At 41.4% G+C, this 15,163-nt stretch overlaps 1 protein-coding gene across 1 annotated transcript; it reads right to left on the minus strand.

The window, feature by feature from the left end:
- Positions 1-1,810: 1,810 nt before the first annotated feature.
- Positions 1,811-13,153, minus strand: med1 (mediator complex subunit 1). Its single transcript, XM_044337490.1, has 16 exons — positions 12,991-13,153; positions 10,800-10,906; positions 10,384-10,462; positions 10,147-10,201; positions 9,581-9,713; positions 9,392-9,420; positions 9,190-9,261; positions 8,839-8,913; positions 8,466-8,629; positions 8,213-8,324; positions 7,817-7,941; positions 7,431-7,558; positions 6,947-7,148; positions 6,729-6,824; positions 6,480-6,585; positions 1,811-6,391 (listed from the first exon to the last, which is right to left on the minus strand). Exons 1-16 carry the CDS (start codon positions 13,109-13,111, stop codon positions 2,512-2,514), a joined length of 5,484 nt encoding a protein of 1,827 aa, XP_044193425.1. The 5' UTR covers positions 13,112-13,153; the 3' UTR covers positions 1,811-2,511.
- Between the last annotated feature and the right edge of the window lie 2,010 nt (positions 13,154-15,163).

Here is a 15,163-nt window from a genome sequence, read left to right on the forward strand (position 1 = left end):
ATGGTTAATTTTGCAGTTATTATTATACCTTTTACTTATACAGCAGTGGAGTTTGTGAGACTTCAAACAATAAAGAAGTAAAGCCTATGTCAACGAAACACAAGATGAATTCATACCAATCACAAAGAAAAAGATATAAAGTAAAAATCAAATATCTTTTGTTTTAAAGCAGAGAGAGACCACAAACATTTTCCTCATGCAGTGTGCATGTGACATATTTTTACAAGGACAGATATTACTCAGTGGCAGTGATGACATTCAGGCAACCTCCTGCAGTGTTGTTGAATAGTATTTAGCTGAATATGACACTTTTCTGCATGCATCCTTATAGCGAGTTAGTACATATACAGTACAAAGAGTTAGATGACCTCCCTCGGGGGCCCTTCAACCGGGCCCTTTGGGATACTGTCAGGAAATGGGAAACCAACCAACTACTAAGCAGTCGCCCATAGCAAGCTGCTGCCTGTTAAAAGCACACTGTTGATGATACGTTTGTGCCATTTGAGCTGAGAGTCACGTTTCTTCAAAGCAGCCGACTACATCATAAGAGATTTTTTATTATTATAAAGAGACTCCATTCATTTGTGTCAACTAAGCAATTTATTTAGCAGGGCTTGTGGGACAAAACAGTCCTGTCAGCAGAGCTGGAGAAAAGCGAGGCGATGGGTCAGAAGATCAGCTGACTGTGAGCCTCAAAGCCACGTTTGGTTTCATATGTTGTCACTTGGGACAAAAAAGGGGGCAAAGGTTAGAATGTTTTTCTTTTTTCTGTACACAGCCATATATGCTATTGATTTCCTACTATATGCTGGCATCTTATCTCTACTACAAGGCATATGTGTTTTTGTTTGCATGAAAAGGAACGGTCATTACCCTCCAAACAATATATCCTCTACTTATTCTTCTAGTTCTTTACAAGGTCAAGACAAAATATCAATCAATGATTCACTCAAATCACCATTGCTGTCTTCTACAAAGGTGTCACATTAGGTTGCTTACCACTCATCAATCCATTATACACTGTGTACATCCATCATATCTCTTGGTTAGACTCAAGTTGTGACCACAGCTACTCTGCTTCAATGCATTTTGTCTCTCTGGCATTTGCTGTCATGATTTTCCAGACGCCCATTGACAGGTCAAATAATTTTGCTGTTTTTGAAATCTTGGAAAAGATGATTTGGCTTTTGCAGCCTGTTAGTCATCTCATGTTGCTTTGAAAACTTACATATCAAAGTGCAGATTGACACACCTCTTTAATAACTAATACTGCTTACTAGCATTGGCAGCATATTTGGAACAGTGTTTGTACCTGTGCTTTAGATACTTTTAAGTTCTTTTCAGTGAGGAAATTACTTCATCCACCCTATTATATCTTAATTTCAGAGAAGTCCTCTGGATGGTGCATTGAGATGAATGAGATTGTTAATAATTCATTTTTTCATTTTCACTGATGACATTCCTTGTAACTATCCTGACTTGTTTTGTGCAGCTTTGACTGTTTAGTTTTTAAGTCCTTCTGCTTTGACCTCCTAGTTGCATCATAATTTCACAAATGTTTTTCTATACTACCTGTGAATAAAAGGTGTGAAAATTCATTTAACCTCTATGCATTGCCTCTGAGAGTGTGTGACTCGTCACTGATGGTGACATGGTTCTGAATACCATGTAATTTTGCCCCCGGTGATGGAGCAGCCTGATACTCTGCTGCCACCTAGTGTAGCTTTATAGCTGTGTCCAACTGCAATACAGATATAAAAACACTCGAAACTCTACACAAGTTCTCAAAAAATCCAGAAAATTGACAGAATTTTTTTCCAGAAGTGAAATGTTTATTTCAGGCTTCCAAAACTTCTACAGTTAAAAAAGTTACCAGTATGTCTCTTTTCCTCCATCATCATCATCATCATCTGCAGCGCCTTTTTTACCTATACTAATTTACACAATTTAAAATGTATCAAAATCTACAAATTCCCAGTTGTATCTGAAAAACAAGGCAACTGAACACTGTACCCTTCTTGCTTTACAATACTTTTTAAACATACTTATTTTGACAACATATAGGATGGTGGCATTCTGGTGTGTCTAGCAATGATATATAAACAGTAGGACATGAAATAAGCAGCATTTCAGCAACATTTACTGACAGCAAAGAACTTCTGACATCACCAGAAAGATAAAAAATAACGTCAATTTCTGTGAAAAATATACTGTTTAAAACCAATTCCTCAATGAAGATCAAGGAAGTTGGTATTCTGAAGATGGATTTTGATGAATGTGTAACATCAGCTTTCATATAAAACTGACATCCCAATCCCCAATTATACACTGATACTCAAACAGTAAAATATGACATTAAAATACAGCTTTGACAGGTCAATGGTCACTCAGGGAGCCACAATATCCTTATATCCACTTCTAATTTGTGGCTTGAGTTAAATAAATTAAATTGTTTTCTTAAAAGGCATGTATTAAAAAGGTGTGCCAGTAAAATAATGTGGGTAAATAAAATTAAAGGTTGCCAGTGAGAGCTGAGTCCATGAGGTCATCATCTTCATTTCTCATATACATAGGGCTTGGCCGGGATGGACGCTCTGAACCCAGCATGGACAAAGATGACTCTGAGGCTGAGATGGGTGACCGTGACCAGCTGTCCGCTTTTATTGGGTGCGAGGACGGCCCAATGGACATGGATGACTTCTTTTTCTCTTTCTCCCTGTCCCGTTCTCGGTCTCTGTCTCTCTCCCGTTCCCTCTCTTTCTGCTTCTTCTTCTCCTTCTTGTGTTTCTTGTGCTTCTCGCCTGAGCTGAGGGGGATGGAGCTCATGTAGTCCTGGGGGGGAAGAGGGCGCATGGTCTGGTCGTCGTCTGAACTTGGACTGTTTTGGTGGGACTTCTCTGCCACTGAGCTGCTGCCCGACTCGCTCTCACTGTCGTGGTTGAGTGGGGTGTATCCTGGTGAGCGGCTGTGGCTCGGTGAGGAGCGGTCATGCTTGGGAGTTGAGCCACTGAAGAGGGGGGAAGCTTTGAGGCTAGAAATCTGAGGACGCATAGACTCACCAGATCCTTCCCCTGCTTTCTGAAGGGTCACTTTGGCCTTGATGCTAGGTGAGCCTCCATCAGGTTTGCTAATGATGATTTTGGCCAGACCGGTCGTGCCCACCCCTCCTGTTTTTGGGTCCATCAGCTTTTTATCCCCACTGTTTCCCACTGAAACAGACACTTTTGCTTTTCCCTCTTTATCAGACTTTTCCCGCTTATACTCCCCACTTTGGGAGGATGTGGCATGCTTGGAAGGACCCATGTTTGAAGGTCCACTGCTGGGAACACTTCCAGGAGCTGATCCAGAACCAGTTCCCCCTCCTGGTGGACCAACCTCACAACCATCCTCTCCCACTCCTCCACCACCTACGCTCTTAAGTTTGTCTATGACTGCTGTAAGAGAGGGTTTCTTGTTTCGACTGGGAGACTTCCCTTTGGCGTTGGGGTTGTTGGCATTATTTTGACCACCCCCTCCACCTCCTCCGCCTCCACCCCCTCCTCCTCCACCACTACCTCCACTTCCACTCCCTCCTCCTGCCCCTCCTCCTCCTCCACTTCCACCTCCACCACCCACATACTGAGACTGGGAGCCTCCAGAGAAGTTCATGGAACCAGATGAAGAGGAGGAGCTGGAGGATGATGAGGAAGATGTAGAACCAGAGGAGGAGCTTCCACCCATTGGTTTCTGGGAGCTGATACCTCCACCAGAAGAAGACTTTGATCCTCCAGAACTGCCACCTCCTGAGCCCATTGGCGATTTAGCCTTAGAAGAAGGAGGTGTTCCTGGAACCTGGGACTGCTGCATTTTCATCGGGGAGGACAATTTGTCACCAGAGCTACTGGAGCGGGAGTGAGAAGGGGAGATGTTGGGCTTTATGCTGGGATTCATAAGAGACCCAGAAGGCTTGCCCCCCTGAGGCTTCATTTTATTACTACTTCCAATACCACTTCCACTACCTCCTGGCCCAGACATCCCATGTTTGGTGATTGGGGATGATCCTGGTTTTCCAACACCCATTCCCTGAGAAGAGCCTTTAGACTGGGATGGCCCACCTCCAACCCCTACTCCAACACTCCCTGGCTTGGAGCTGTTGCCTTGTGTCATGGAGCCTTCCTTGGACTTGATCTTCCCAGAGGAAGAAGAGTGAGAATGGTGGCTTTTGCTGCTGCTGGTTCCACCTGCTCCTCCTGTGCTGCCTGTGGTTGAGCTGCTAGAGGTGTATCCACTATGGGATGAAGTTTTCCCCCCAGTTATGGTGCCTTTTGGAATCTGAATTGTGATTTTGGGAATTGGAGGGGTGGCACCACCAGGAGGCGTTTGCGAGCGTCCTGAACTACCGGGAGACTTGGAGCCTCCTCCACTTATGCTTCCCCCAGAGCCAGAGCCACCACTAGGAGGCGTGTATGGCCGTCCGCCTGAGCTGTGAGAGGGAGACTTCCCATCAGGGTCCAGCTTTTTGCGTTTGGGTGGCTTATCTTTAGACTTTCCTTCACTAGATGGAGTCCTGCTACGTTTGACCTGTTTGCCCTCTGTTGAAATGCTACCCATCCCAGAGCTGCTCCCTCCGCTTCCCCCATTCTCATCCTTTGGCCGCATGAGTCCTTGCTGCTGTTTCACTTTGGGTTCTGCACTTTTAAAGTCACCACATGCTGGTCCCAGGCCTATCATGAGGGGGCTCTGGGAGCCCCCACCATGTGTGTCTCCCAAATCGGGAGCTTGCCCCAGAAGTGGTTTACCACCACCGCTGTTGCCTCCAAAAACAATCCCCATATCAAAAGGGTCCTTCAATGAGGGCTCTGGGGTGCTCTGTCCATGTGGAGTGGGATTCTGAGGTGTACCTGAAGGAGTGTTCTGCTGGCTACTTCCACCAAAACCCTTGACTAGGTCCATGTCTCCATCTGCACTTGGAGAACTGTCATCAAAGTAGTTCTGAGAGAAGCCATGACCTGGAGTCAGGAGGTCAGAGTTGAAGTCAGCAGCATCAGGGAAGAAGTTAGTGGAAGAGGAATCGCTGGTGGGCGTGGCTGCAGTTGCAGCTGCCTCAGCAATCAGTTCAGCAGCATCTGTAAAAGGATTCTCATTGCTGTTGGTATTGAAAATGTCAGCCGTGTCAAACACTGCGCTGCCTTGACCTGAGCTGGAGGAGTCCCGAATAGGGGTACCTAAGGGGCCACCATCCTCCCCACCACTGCCCATGGGATGCTGACCATGGCTCCCACTGCTGCCTTTGCCTGTTTGCTCAGGCAAATCTGACAAGATTTCTGTGATATCTGGCACGATGCTATCAGAGCTAGAAAGGCGTACCATACGAGTTTGTACAGCACCTGGTGGTTGCTGTTGCTGAGACTGGACATGAGACTGTGAATAAGGCATGCTGGGGCCAGAGGGTGGGGTTCCACATTGGCTAGGAGCAGGAGTGATGCTGTGGGGAGTGTCTAAGCCATCACCAGTCAGGTTAACATCAAAGATAGAATTTTGAGATGCATCCACATCCATTGAGAGGAGCTCACGGTGGAAATCATCCTCATGTGTGACTGGATGGTGCTGGTGGTGCTGTGACATGGAAGATGGCTGTTGTGATTTCATGCCTAAGGCACCACCTCCACCACCAGCAGCAGTTCCAGGCAACACGCCACCCTTTTCTGTCCCCCGTGGACGCTTCTTCTTCCCTTTTGTGCTACTTCCAGGGCACGTTCCTCCCATGCTGTCTGTTCGTGGTGAGCCAGATGAGGAATTCTGTCTCTCTAATGGACTAGAACCATACAGTGTAGCAAAATCTTGTGTGGGGTTGTCTTTCAACAAGTTCATAAGCATAGGGTGATTCTTGGTGTTGCTGGCAGGGGATGAGGTTGGGGGTGGAGTTTGGTGCGGTTGTGGTGCATTCTGGGAGCTGGGACTAGAACCCACACTTCCAGTTATCTGTAGCAGACTAGTCAGTATTGGATTCTGGGTGACTTTGCTGTAGTCATCTGAATGGCCTTGACCCTGCTGTTGTTGCTGATGTTGTTGCTGCACCTGTTGCTGCCCAGCCACCCCACCTTGGGCTAGACACTCCCCTTGCCTCTCTGTCTGGGAAACCCCAAACAGGGAAGTGATTGGACCTGGAAAATTAGGTCCCCCTGGAGGACCACCACCAGTAGGTGTGCTTCCCCCTGTCAGCCCAGGCAGTCCCATAGGGTTATTTACATCGCCTGCTGCTATGTTGTAAGTGGGACAACCAGAAGGTGGCAGGTTATTCTTCACCATGATCTCCACTGTCTGTGCTATCAACGAGAGGGCAGGAGTGTCTGCCTGGATGGTCTCTGCTTTCCTTCGGATGGCCCGCATTGTTACAGGGATGGACATGCATCTATGAGGGGGAGGAAATAATTACCTACATTACTACTAAAAATGAAAATGCTCACATTTATGCATTAAGGAGGAAATAACAGTCTCACCTCTGGACCACTTTGGTGATGAATTCATCAGTGCAGATCAGAGCATCTGACAGTCCTTTATATAGCTTGCAGGATACCTGTCTGGAGTCAATCACCTCCATTACAACTAGAGGAAGATGTCAGGTGGGAAAGAAGACTCAGATTAGCAACAGAATGACACTGCAACTGATCACAAGTACGCAAAAAATTCTGTTCAAGTAATATCTACATATACTTGATTATTGGGATCTTTTAGAAGCAGGAACTCACCACAGACTAATGATTCATTGACAGGATGCTGGAAAGAGACACTGAAACTTGAATCGGTAAGAGGGCATACTTCGAACTGCAGCAGGCCTGCGCTGTCTGAGGGTACAAAAGCAAAGATGCAACACTTGTCAAAAGTAATTTAATATATCAGACATAAAAATCACCAAGTCCATGTCACTGACTGATCAAATACCGTAAGTCAGAAATAAGATACATACCTTCTCTGATGGAAGTTCGTTTAACACAGCTGCCAATTAAGGTGTTATAGGCCGCCTGGTGCCGTATGATATCCAGCAGGAGTGGCACCTGTGCCGGGTGGCGGAAGGGGATCTTTGTCACCAATGCTCCTTGAAGAGAATGACCATCCTGCACTGGGGCATCACCATTCAGGAAGTAACAGTGCTGCTGATCTGGCAACACCTGTAAAAGCAAGAAGATAGTGGTTTTCTTATATAAAAGCGATTTGTGCAGTTTATCAATCTGAAATTTGGTGTTTGTGTTCCATGTGTGTATCTTTTCCTTTTACTTATTCAATGTTTTCTCTTTCCCTGAATGTAACTGTTTGTCATGAAGGAAGGAAAGTGCTGAAATCTAAAACCATGAATGTCATTTTAAAAACTTTAAAAACTACCAAAAATAATTTGTTTGTTTGCAGTTCCAGTAAAAGATGTATGTGTGAAAGTGTTGTGTTTGTCTGCTCACAGAATAGAAGTGCATGTTGTGTGATGGCAACGGTGTGGTGCTGCCCTCCTCCAGGAGCTGGAGCTGGCTCTGGACAACTAACTGGTAGAGAGGAGAAAGGCTGGGAGAACTCTCAAACACTGGGATCGCTGGGGGAAGAAATGGAGAAAGGTTGAATTCCAACTAACTCAAACAAATAAAAGTCAAATGACCATTTTCACCAAAGGTGAACTTTTGTGAAATGAATGGAATTTAGGTAGAAGGTTGGAGATTAATGTATGCTATGCTTTGGAAAATGTCAACTGTTACATTTATATGTATTTATTTTTTAAAAATAGTGTTTATGTTATGAGAAAATATAAACCATTTGAAATCATTAAATTATTTCTGAAGTCCTTGAAACTCACAAGTAGCATTGCCAAGCCTCTGAATGAAGGAAAGTGAGAAAGGCATGGGGCGGTTCATCTTGAGGAAAAAACAAGCTGGCAGGTCCACACAGTTGGAGTTGGTCACAGTAGAAAAGGAAGGTGTCCTGAAACAAACGAAATATACACTCATCAGCCACCTGTCTCTGTCTTTATCTACCTATACTCTATACTGACACTGAGACAACCCTCAGATGATTGCCTGAATATGTCAAAGCATGGCTGTGCAAGAGCACATTTGTGGTTAAGATAAGTAATATTATTGGTGCATTTATACATGTTTGATAAATCTTTAGCACTCTGGTAGTTCTTTTACACAAATTTAGAGGTTGCTGTATACAGGATTTTATAAGATCCTATATAAAGAGAGGTACTTACCCCTTGTTGTCTACTGGGTGTGATCCAGTGATGAGAGGAGCAATTGGGAGCTTGTAGACGGCAGAGGTTCCCTCAATTGTGACAGAAACACTGACACCAAGTGAGTGTGGCACTGCAAAGAAAATCAAAGTGTCCACACAGATATAAGTGACAAAGGTCACACATGAGTCAAATCATATGCCAAATGGCTGAATCTCATCCTTATCCTTCTAATAGTCTTTTATCAGTTTGTCCACTTCCCCCATGAACTTACCATTGGTGTCTGTTAAGTTGAGGTGTGAGCCTGTTCCCTCCTCAAATATGTCATAAGGGGACACGTAACACTGAAGAGAAACAAGATGGCCACCACTCCTGGCTGTCAGCAGGCCCACACTGCCATGAAGAATAGTCTCTACAGTATTGGCATTGGTTGCCAACCTAAAAAACACATCAATAAAAAAGTTTATAAAAGAATTACAAAGAAGGATGCTCAAATCAGGCTTCTTATTCCAACTTATTAATTGACATTACTAATAAAAGCGTATTTTACCAGGAGCAGTGACTCCTTACATCTGTTAATTCTGTTAAAATTACTCACTCTAGAAGAGAGATGGAGAAGGTGACAAAAAGATTATATGTGAACTTACCTAAACATGTGCATCATCTTGGTGAGATCAAGTTCTAGAGACTGCAGTGCTATATACATCTTGGTTTTCAATTTACTAGAGGACAGAAATAAAGTGAGATTATTAGATACAACTGACACAAAAACAATAGCAATCTAAAAGAAATGCAGCATTGTCTCTTTATCAGGGCTTCTGGGATTCACCATTAGTGTCCCTTCCAGGCAATTGATTGTATTTATAGCCTTATAATGAAGTACTAATTAAGATTTGACATTTTAATCATGTATTATTTTTCTAGAAATTCTCAGATTTTCGCATTTTACACACATTTTAGGCTAGTTTCGACCAGACACAACCATAGTTACTACTTACTTGTCTCCAGGGAGCTTGTATAGGTCAACCAGTCCTTTCAGATGTTTAGAAAACTCTTCAAAGTTCTTCTCCCTAATGATGAGCAGGAGAAAATGTGGTTTGGGCAGCTGGATCAGTCCACAAAACCGAAATAAGAAAACCTAAACTATACAGTCTATGCTGCTTATGATACTGTAGAGTGGAGTGTGCAGTTTCTACTCACCTTAGATGCTGAATCAGCTCAGGGCAGCTCTGTGACCAACAAATTAAGAAAAGAATGATGTAATACATTTTGATAACAAACTTGCATCGTTACCAATGTGCATGAATGGACATAAATCAAAGGAGTGAAAAATAGTTTGCTGATTTTGTCTCAGCTTGAGCTGTAGTGCCGTATCAAAGTTAGACTGACCGTAGGGTTTTCTCCCTGATGAGCCACTTTGACGTCCACTAAGAGCCCACCACTGTCCAGCTGCACCTCCACATAAAACATGTCTGATGTGATGTAGCACTCAGTCCCTGATGGGCTAAGGTGGGAACCCAACCTGTATAGACAAGAAAAAAAATCTCATTCATTTTCATTGTGGTTGTTATGTGGTTTAATACCAGCTGACGAGTGACCTCATTTTCATTTTATCACTTTTAAAATGGTTTCTGCACAAATTGTCAGCATATGGAATTGGCAAACGTTGCATTCTGACTCCGCTCTGGATAATTAATAAGAAATCATAAGAGTAAAAACAACTCAGTGTTTTGTGAGAAGCCCACTCAGCCATTCAGGAAAAGCAGAAAGGTGTGTTTTATCCCGAATCATAGTTCAATTTAGAAAAAAAAAAAAAGACATATGATCAATCTGAACACCTTTCATCCTCCATTCTACTCTATTTCCTGTGCTCAGGGTTAACTTCTGAATCAGTTATAGTTGAGAGAGACCCAGTGAGATGATGAAAAAACCAGAACAAAAGGGTGAAAACTCACATGTTTTGTCGAGCGATGGATTCTAGACGATCTGTCATGGAGGGCAGAGATGAGACTGAAAGAGAAGGGCAGAGGAGAACAAAACATTTAAAAATCATATAATGTGACTAGGTGCATGCATAACTCTCAAAGCAAATACAGTCAAGTTTCCCCGAAATTATCCAATGATGGAAAGAAACATGCTCTAAAAAGTGTTGCCCTTCTCTCCTTCACCTTTCTGTGATTTGACAGTCTCACCTTTCAACGCTCTCTGCAGGGTCTCTAGGCAGGTGAGCAGGAGCTGGTGACCTGCAGCATTCATCATACCGCGTTTCTCCTGGAACACAGTGTGAGGAAAAACAGAAAGTAAGAAAACTGCTAAGAAGAGAGAAAGGTGCTTTATCATCAAGATTTGATAATGTTTTTACTGGCTTAGTCAGCACGATAGGTCAGATATTTAAATGTCATTACTGTAGTTTCACTGGCCCAGCGGGTAAGTTTTGAACATACCTACTTGTCTGTGCAATTAAGTGATTAATTGCTAGATATGTAGAGTATATTGAACATGGTGGTAGTGTCTCTTTTGGGTTAATAGACAGGGAATAGAGTTTAGGATTACAGCAATGCTTTGTGCATTAAAAGTAATCATTTCTGTCACATAAAAGATGTCTCACCATCGCCTGACGCACAACTTTGCTGGTCTCCTGCCATGGCCGTGAAGCGTTGTGTTTGGCATGAAGCCTCTCCAGCAAAGCAGCCATGCGACTCTGCTTCTCTGCTTCTGAAAAGAGATGCAACAGTGTTTTTTTGAAAATATCTTATTTGTATTTAGTTATTTTTCTTAATGTTACAGATATTTACAGCCTTGCCACATCTCTACACTGATTTGTTCTCCTCTCAGTCCTTTTCGGGAAAGTCATTTAACTAAATATGGACAACATTTAAAGGAAAATACAACCCCAACAACATGTCATGAAAAGTATTAATCTCTGCATTTGCCATGCAAAAGTTTCAAACATCTTCTGAATAGAGCTGCAACAATTAACCAATTAATTGATTGACAGAAAAAATGAATGAACAACTATTTCGCTGATCCAATTCAGTCATTTTTTTGAAACAAAAATGTTGAACATATGCTGGTTTCAGCTGCTCAAATGTGACAATTTAATGATTTTCTTTGATATACAACCAGTTATCAAAACGAGACATATGAAGACATCAACTTTGACTCTGGGAAATTATAAGAGGCATTTTTCACTTTTTTATGACATTTTAATTGATTGATTAAGAAAATAATCAGTTGATTAATCAATATAATGGTTAGTTGCAGCCCCACTTCCAAACATCTCTACATGAAAGCTAACTGGGCATGCCATTCTTTCATCATTATCAAAATATATAAAAAATGATAGTTTTGGGGCATCATTAGGACTTGCCATGATGACAATCAGCAAAAACAAAGAACTTAACCAACTGCATCACATGACATCCCCGAAACAAATTTGCAAATCAGGACTACATGTGACCGTGTCAGTCTGATCAAAAATACCTATTATGTTTATGTTATGTGCTCATAACATCACCACCTATTGTATGTACATATATCACTTTTTTACCTATTCAATAATTACTTCAGCACTCCTGGCACCCTTCACACCTTTGCACTATTTGTATCCAGTTTACAGAAAAGGTTTCACTTGTATAGACCTTGCTATATATTGTATAGATCCACCTGTTGTTTCTGTATTTATATATCTATTTGTCCTCCCATTTGCTTGTACATAATAGTGACATGTTTATGTTTAATTATTATAAATATGTGTGTGCATAAACATACTTGGCCAATAAAGCTCTAAACTGTAAACAGGAGACAAATAGTGCAAAGAAGAGAGGAGTGCAAATAGTGCTGAGAAGAAAAAAAGAAGTAAAAATTGACGTTACTTTACAAACATATAGTAGGTGGTTATGTACAGTATATACAGCCTGTTTACATATACAGTAATGAGTGAAATGTACTGCACATTTGGTGTTTTAGACTAAAATAAATATATGTAATTTGTAGGTCTAAGCAGATATTATGGTGTTTCAGGGTTATTGCACAGTGACTGAGTTAACTGTTTATAAGTGTGACAGCTGTGTCTGGTAGCTGATACTACTGTATGTATCACTTTTTATCACTTTTTTTTTTTTTACCCATGCAATATTTATTCCAGCACTCTTTGCACTCTTATACATCTTCACACTATTTGTATACTTTTTACAGTTTACAGAAAAGTTTTCACCAGTACATAGACATTGTATGTTGTTGTCCGCTTGTTGTTTCTACATTTACCTATCTATTTTTGTATGCATGAACATACTTGGCCAATAAAGCTGATCCAGATTCTGATAATCTGTCACTTTGGCGTTACTACAAGTGCTATTCCATATTGGGTAGGTGGGTATCTTGTCAAACTTCCGGTCAAAACGAGCTAAAAGTGGAGATGTGGTGCAAATAGATCCCTTTTCGAAACTTTGTCACTTTTGCGGCTTATTCAGTGTTAGTGTTCATACAAAGTTGATGTTAGCTCATTGCTCGCTATAAGGAGCTAACTTAGCTATTACTTCACCACAACAACACACTGCCTACTGACACTGACTTGCCTTTACACGAGTGAAGGTCATTGAGTCCTTAAATAGCACAATGAAGTGTAAATTCTAAAACTCTTGCCCCACAAAAAAAACAAAAAAACAAGACAGAAATAAGAAGCAATCGTTGACGCTAGACAGTCGGCTAACTAAATGTTAACTAACTGTTAGCCGACGTTAGCCTGAGCTGCCTTGTTCAGCAAACCAAAACAAAATAAATACGGGTCATGTTTTTACCTGTGACCTCTTCGGTTTTGGCTCGATCTACATGAGTTTGGTTCCCGGTTTGTTGAACAGAGAGAGTTAGTTCTCTCGCAGGACTACCGCCCTGCATAGTAGCACCAGGCCCGGCCGCCATTGTCCCCGCTCCCTGTTTCGGTTTCCCAGCTTCCCCCTCACAGGCTTCCGTACAGGCATCGTACGCTTTTTTTCCCTCTTCTTTTTTAAATTGCAAACCTGAACAATAATAAACACCAATAAACATATATGCCAAGGGTTAAGAAATATAAAGAAATAAGGATTCAGAATTAAGAAAAAAGAGAATTAAAAGGAGCAGTTCAGACAATTATACAATTTACACATATTATGAGTTTTTAAAGGACCAGTGTGTAAGATTTAGTGGCATCTAGCGGTGAGGTTGCAGATTGCAACCAACTGAATACCCCCAAGCCCCTGGCTTTGAAGCCAATTTGACATAGGCCAAACCGTGCAATTACAACATCACTTGATGTTATTGGACCCAAAAGACTTTTTCCCATATATTTATATTGTGAAAGAGACGTCTGTAAATCAGCCGATAATTTTTTTTGAGCATCACAGCCCCTGCGAAATGACTCGTCTCACTATCAGAATTTGATCCGTTCGGTCCGATCACATTTCAAAAATCTAGAATAGCTGGACGATTGAATTGTTTTATCCCCTTTCAAGTTAGCCGGAGGGCTAGACCAGGAGTAGTGCATTAGTAGAGCGTTTGCTTTATGGGCCCCACAGATACAGAAGTAATGTGGACAACTTTTTTTTTTCACCACTTAGCAACTTTCACAGGAATGAACAGGGTCAGGCCTCCGACACTGTATCCAGTTCTCTTTATATATCTATGAATAGTCCTCCCCTCTCCCTCCCCATCCAAACATGTGGGAAAACGCCCTCTCTAGAGCCGTCTGGTTTGTCCGTTGTGGGCTACTGTAGAAAGACGGCTGCCTCCGTGGAAGAGGACCTGCTCCCTATGTAGATAAAGGGCTCATTCTAAGGTAACACAACAATTCTTATTTTCAGATGATTATACACTAATAAAAACATACTTATGAATATTATATTCCATCTCTGCCAAGTCCGCTCTGCTCGATGCCACTAAATTCTAACATGCACACTGGGGTTTGTAGAGTGCTGAATGTATGTATATATGTATATAAAAAAATCAAATGAACATTTTCTGTTACATTTACTTTTGTGACTGTGAAATTTTCATAAGATAATAAAATCATAACAAATTTTTCAAACAGCACATTGTTTTTATATATAGTAAGTGTATAGTAAATTAATGAAAATATCACAACGAATATATTAAGCAAATTCTTTCCAAAAAATTACAATGTAAGGACAGCTCCAAAACAAATGTATGGTTGTTTCACTCTCAAGTCCACAGAAAGAGCAATTAATATCAATGTCGGTGTCAATATGTTCTTATTTTTTGCAAATAATGTTTTGCTGGATCACATCTATGGAGAAGTTTGAAACAGACATCTTAAGGTTTGTTTGTGATCAAGTATCTTGAAGATAAGGTCCAAACTTTTTTCCACCAGAAATTTGGGACAAACCTTCACCGGTGATGGATTACATATGTGATGGTGATGATGTTCCTGTTCCAGGTTGAAGGGCCGGATAAAAAGCCTTTTTCCTACGATGTTGTCATTCAAATTTCAAGGAATGGCATCCATTACAATAACAAATTATTTTAGTGTGACAGGGATATTATAAATAGACAAAAATTCAGAATAACCCATCAGACGACCTCCTCAGTTCAATAACTGTTTTACAAATAGAATATTAAATATAGATTTGTTTTTTAATAGTATGTCACGGTTATTCCAAATGAGATATTTATGCAGAGAGAAACAGAAAAATAAGAGGCCTAGGTAAAAGCATTTGTTTGTGGAAACTAGCTAATCTAAATGGTATTTTTCAATATTGTAGTTGGACCAAAGCAAAAAAGAAAGACCATCTAATTTAGAAAATATGTAGTTTGGAATAAAGTTCTAAATGAATTCAGGGTTACAGAGAATCTTTTTGATACAGTTGATTTTAAAGGTGTAGTTTTTGATATAATGGGCTTTGTTTTTCCAAACCAATTTAAATAGCATCTTGTCAATTGATTGACAAACAGAGGAAACAACATTTAAAGCAAGAGCAG

Source organism: Thunnus albacares, chromosome 20 (genome assembly GCF_914725855.1).
Source record: "Thunnus albacares chromosome 20, fThuAlb1.1, whole genome shotgun sequence".
NCBI lineage: Eukaryota > Metazoa > Chordata > Actinopteri > Scombriformes > Scombridae > Thunnus > Thunnus albacares.

Excerpts from the sequence above, each read along its gene's own strand:
- med1 (XM_044337490.1), bottom strand. The coding sequence starts at position 13,111 with ATGGCGGCCGGGCCTGGTGCTACTATGCAGGGCGGTAGTCCTGCGAGA. Across the intron at positions 10,202-10,383 it reads CCTGCAGAGAGCGTTGAAAG|TCTCATCTCTGCCCTCCATG; the intron begins GTGAGACTGTCA and ends CTTCTCTTTCAG. Across the intron at positions 8,630-8,838 it reads AAGATGATGCACATGTTTAG|GTTGGCAACCAATGCCAATA; the intron begins GTAAGTTCACAT and ends TGTGTTTTTTAG.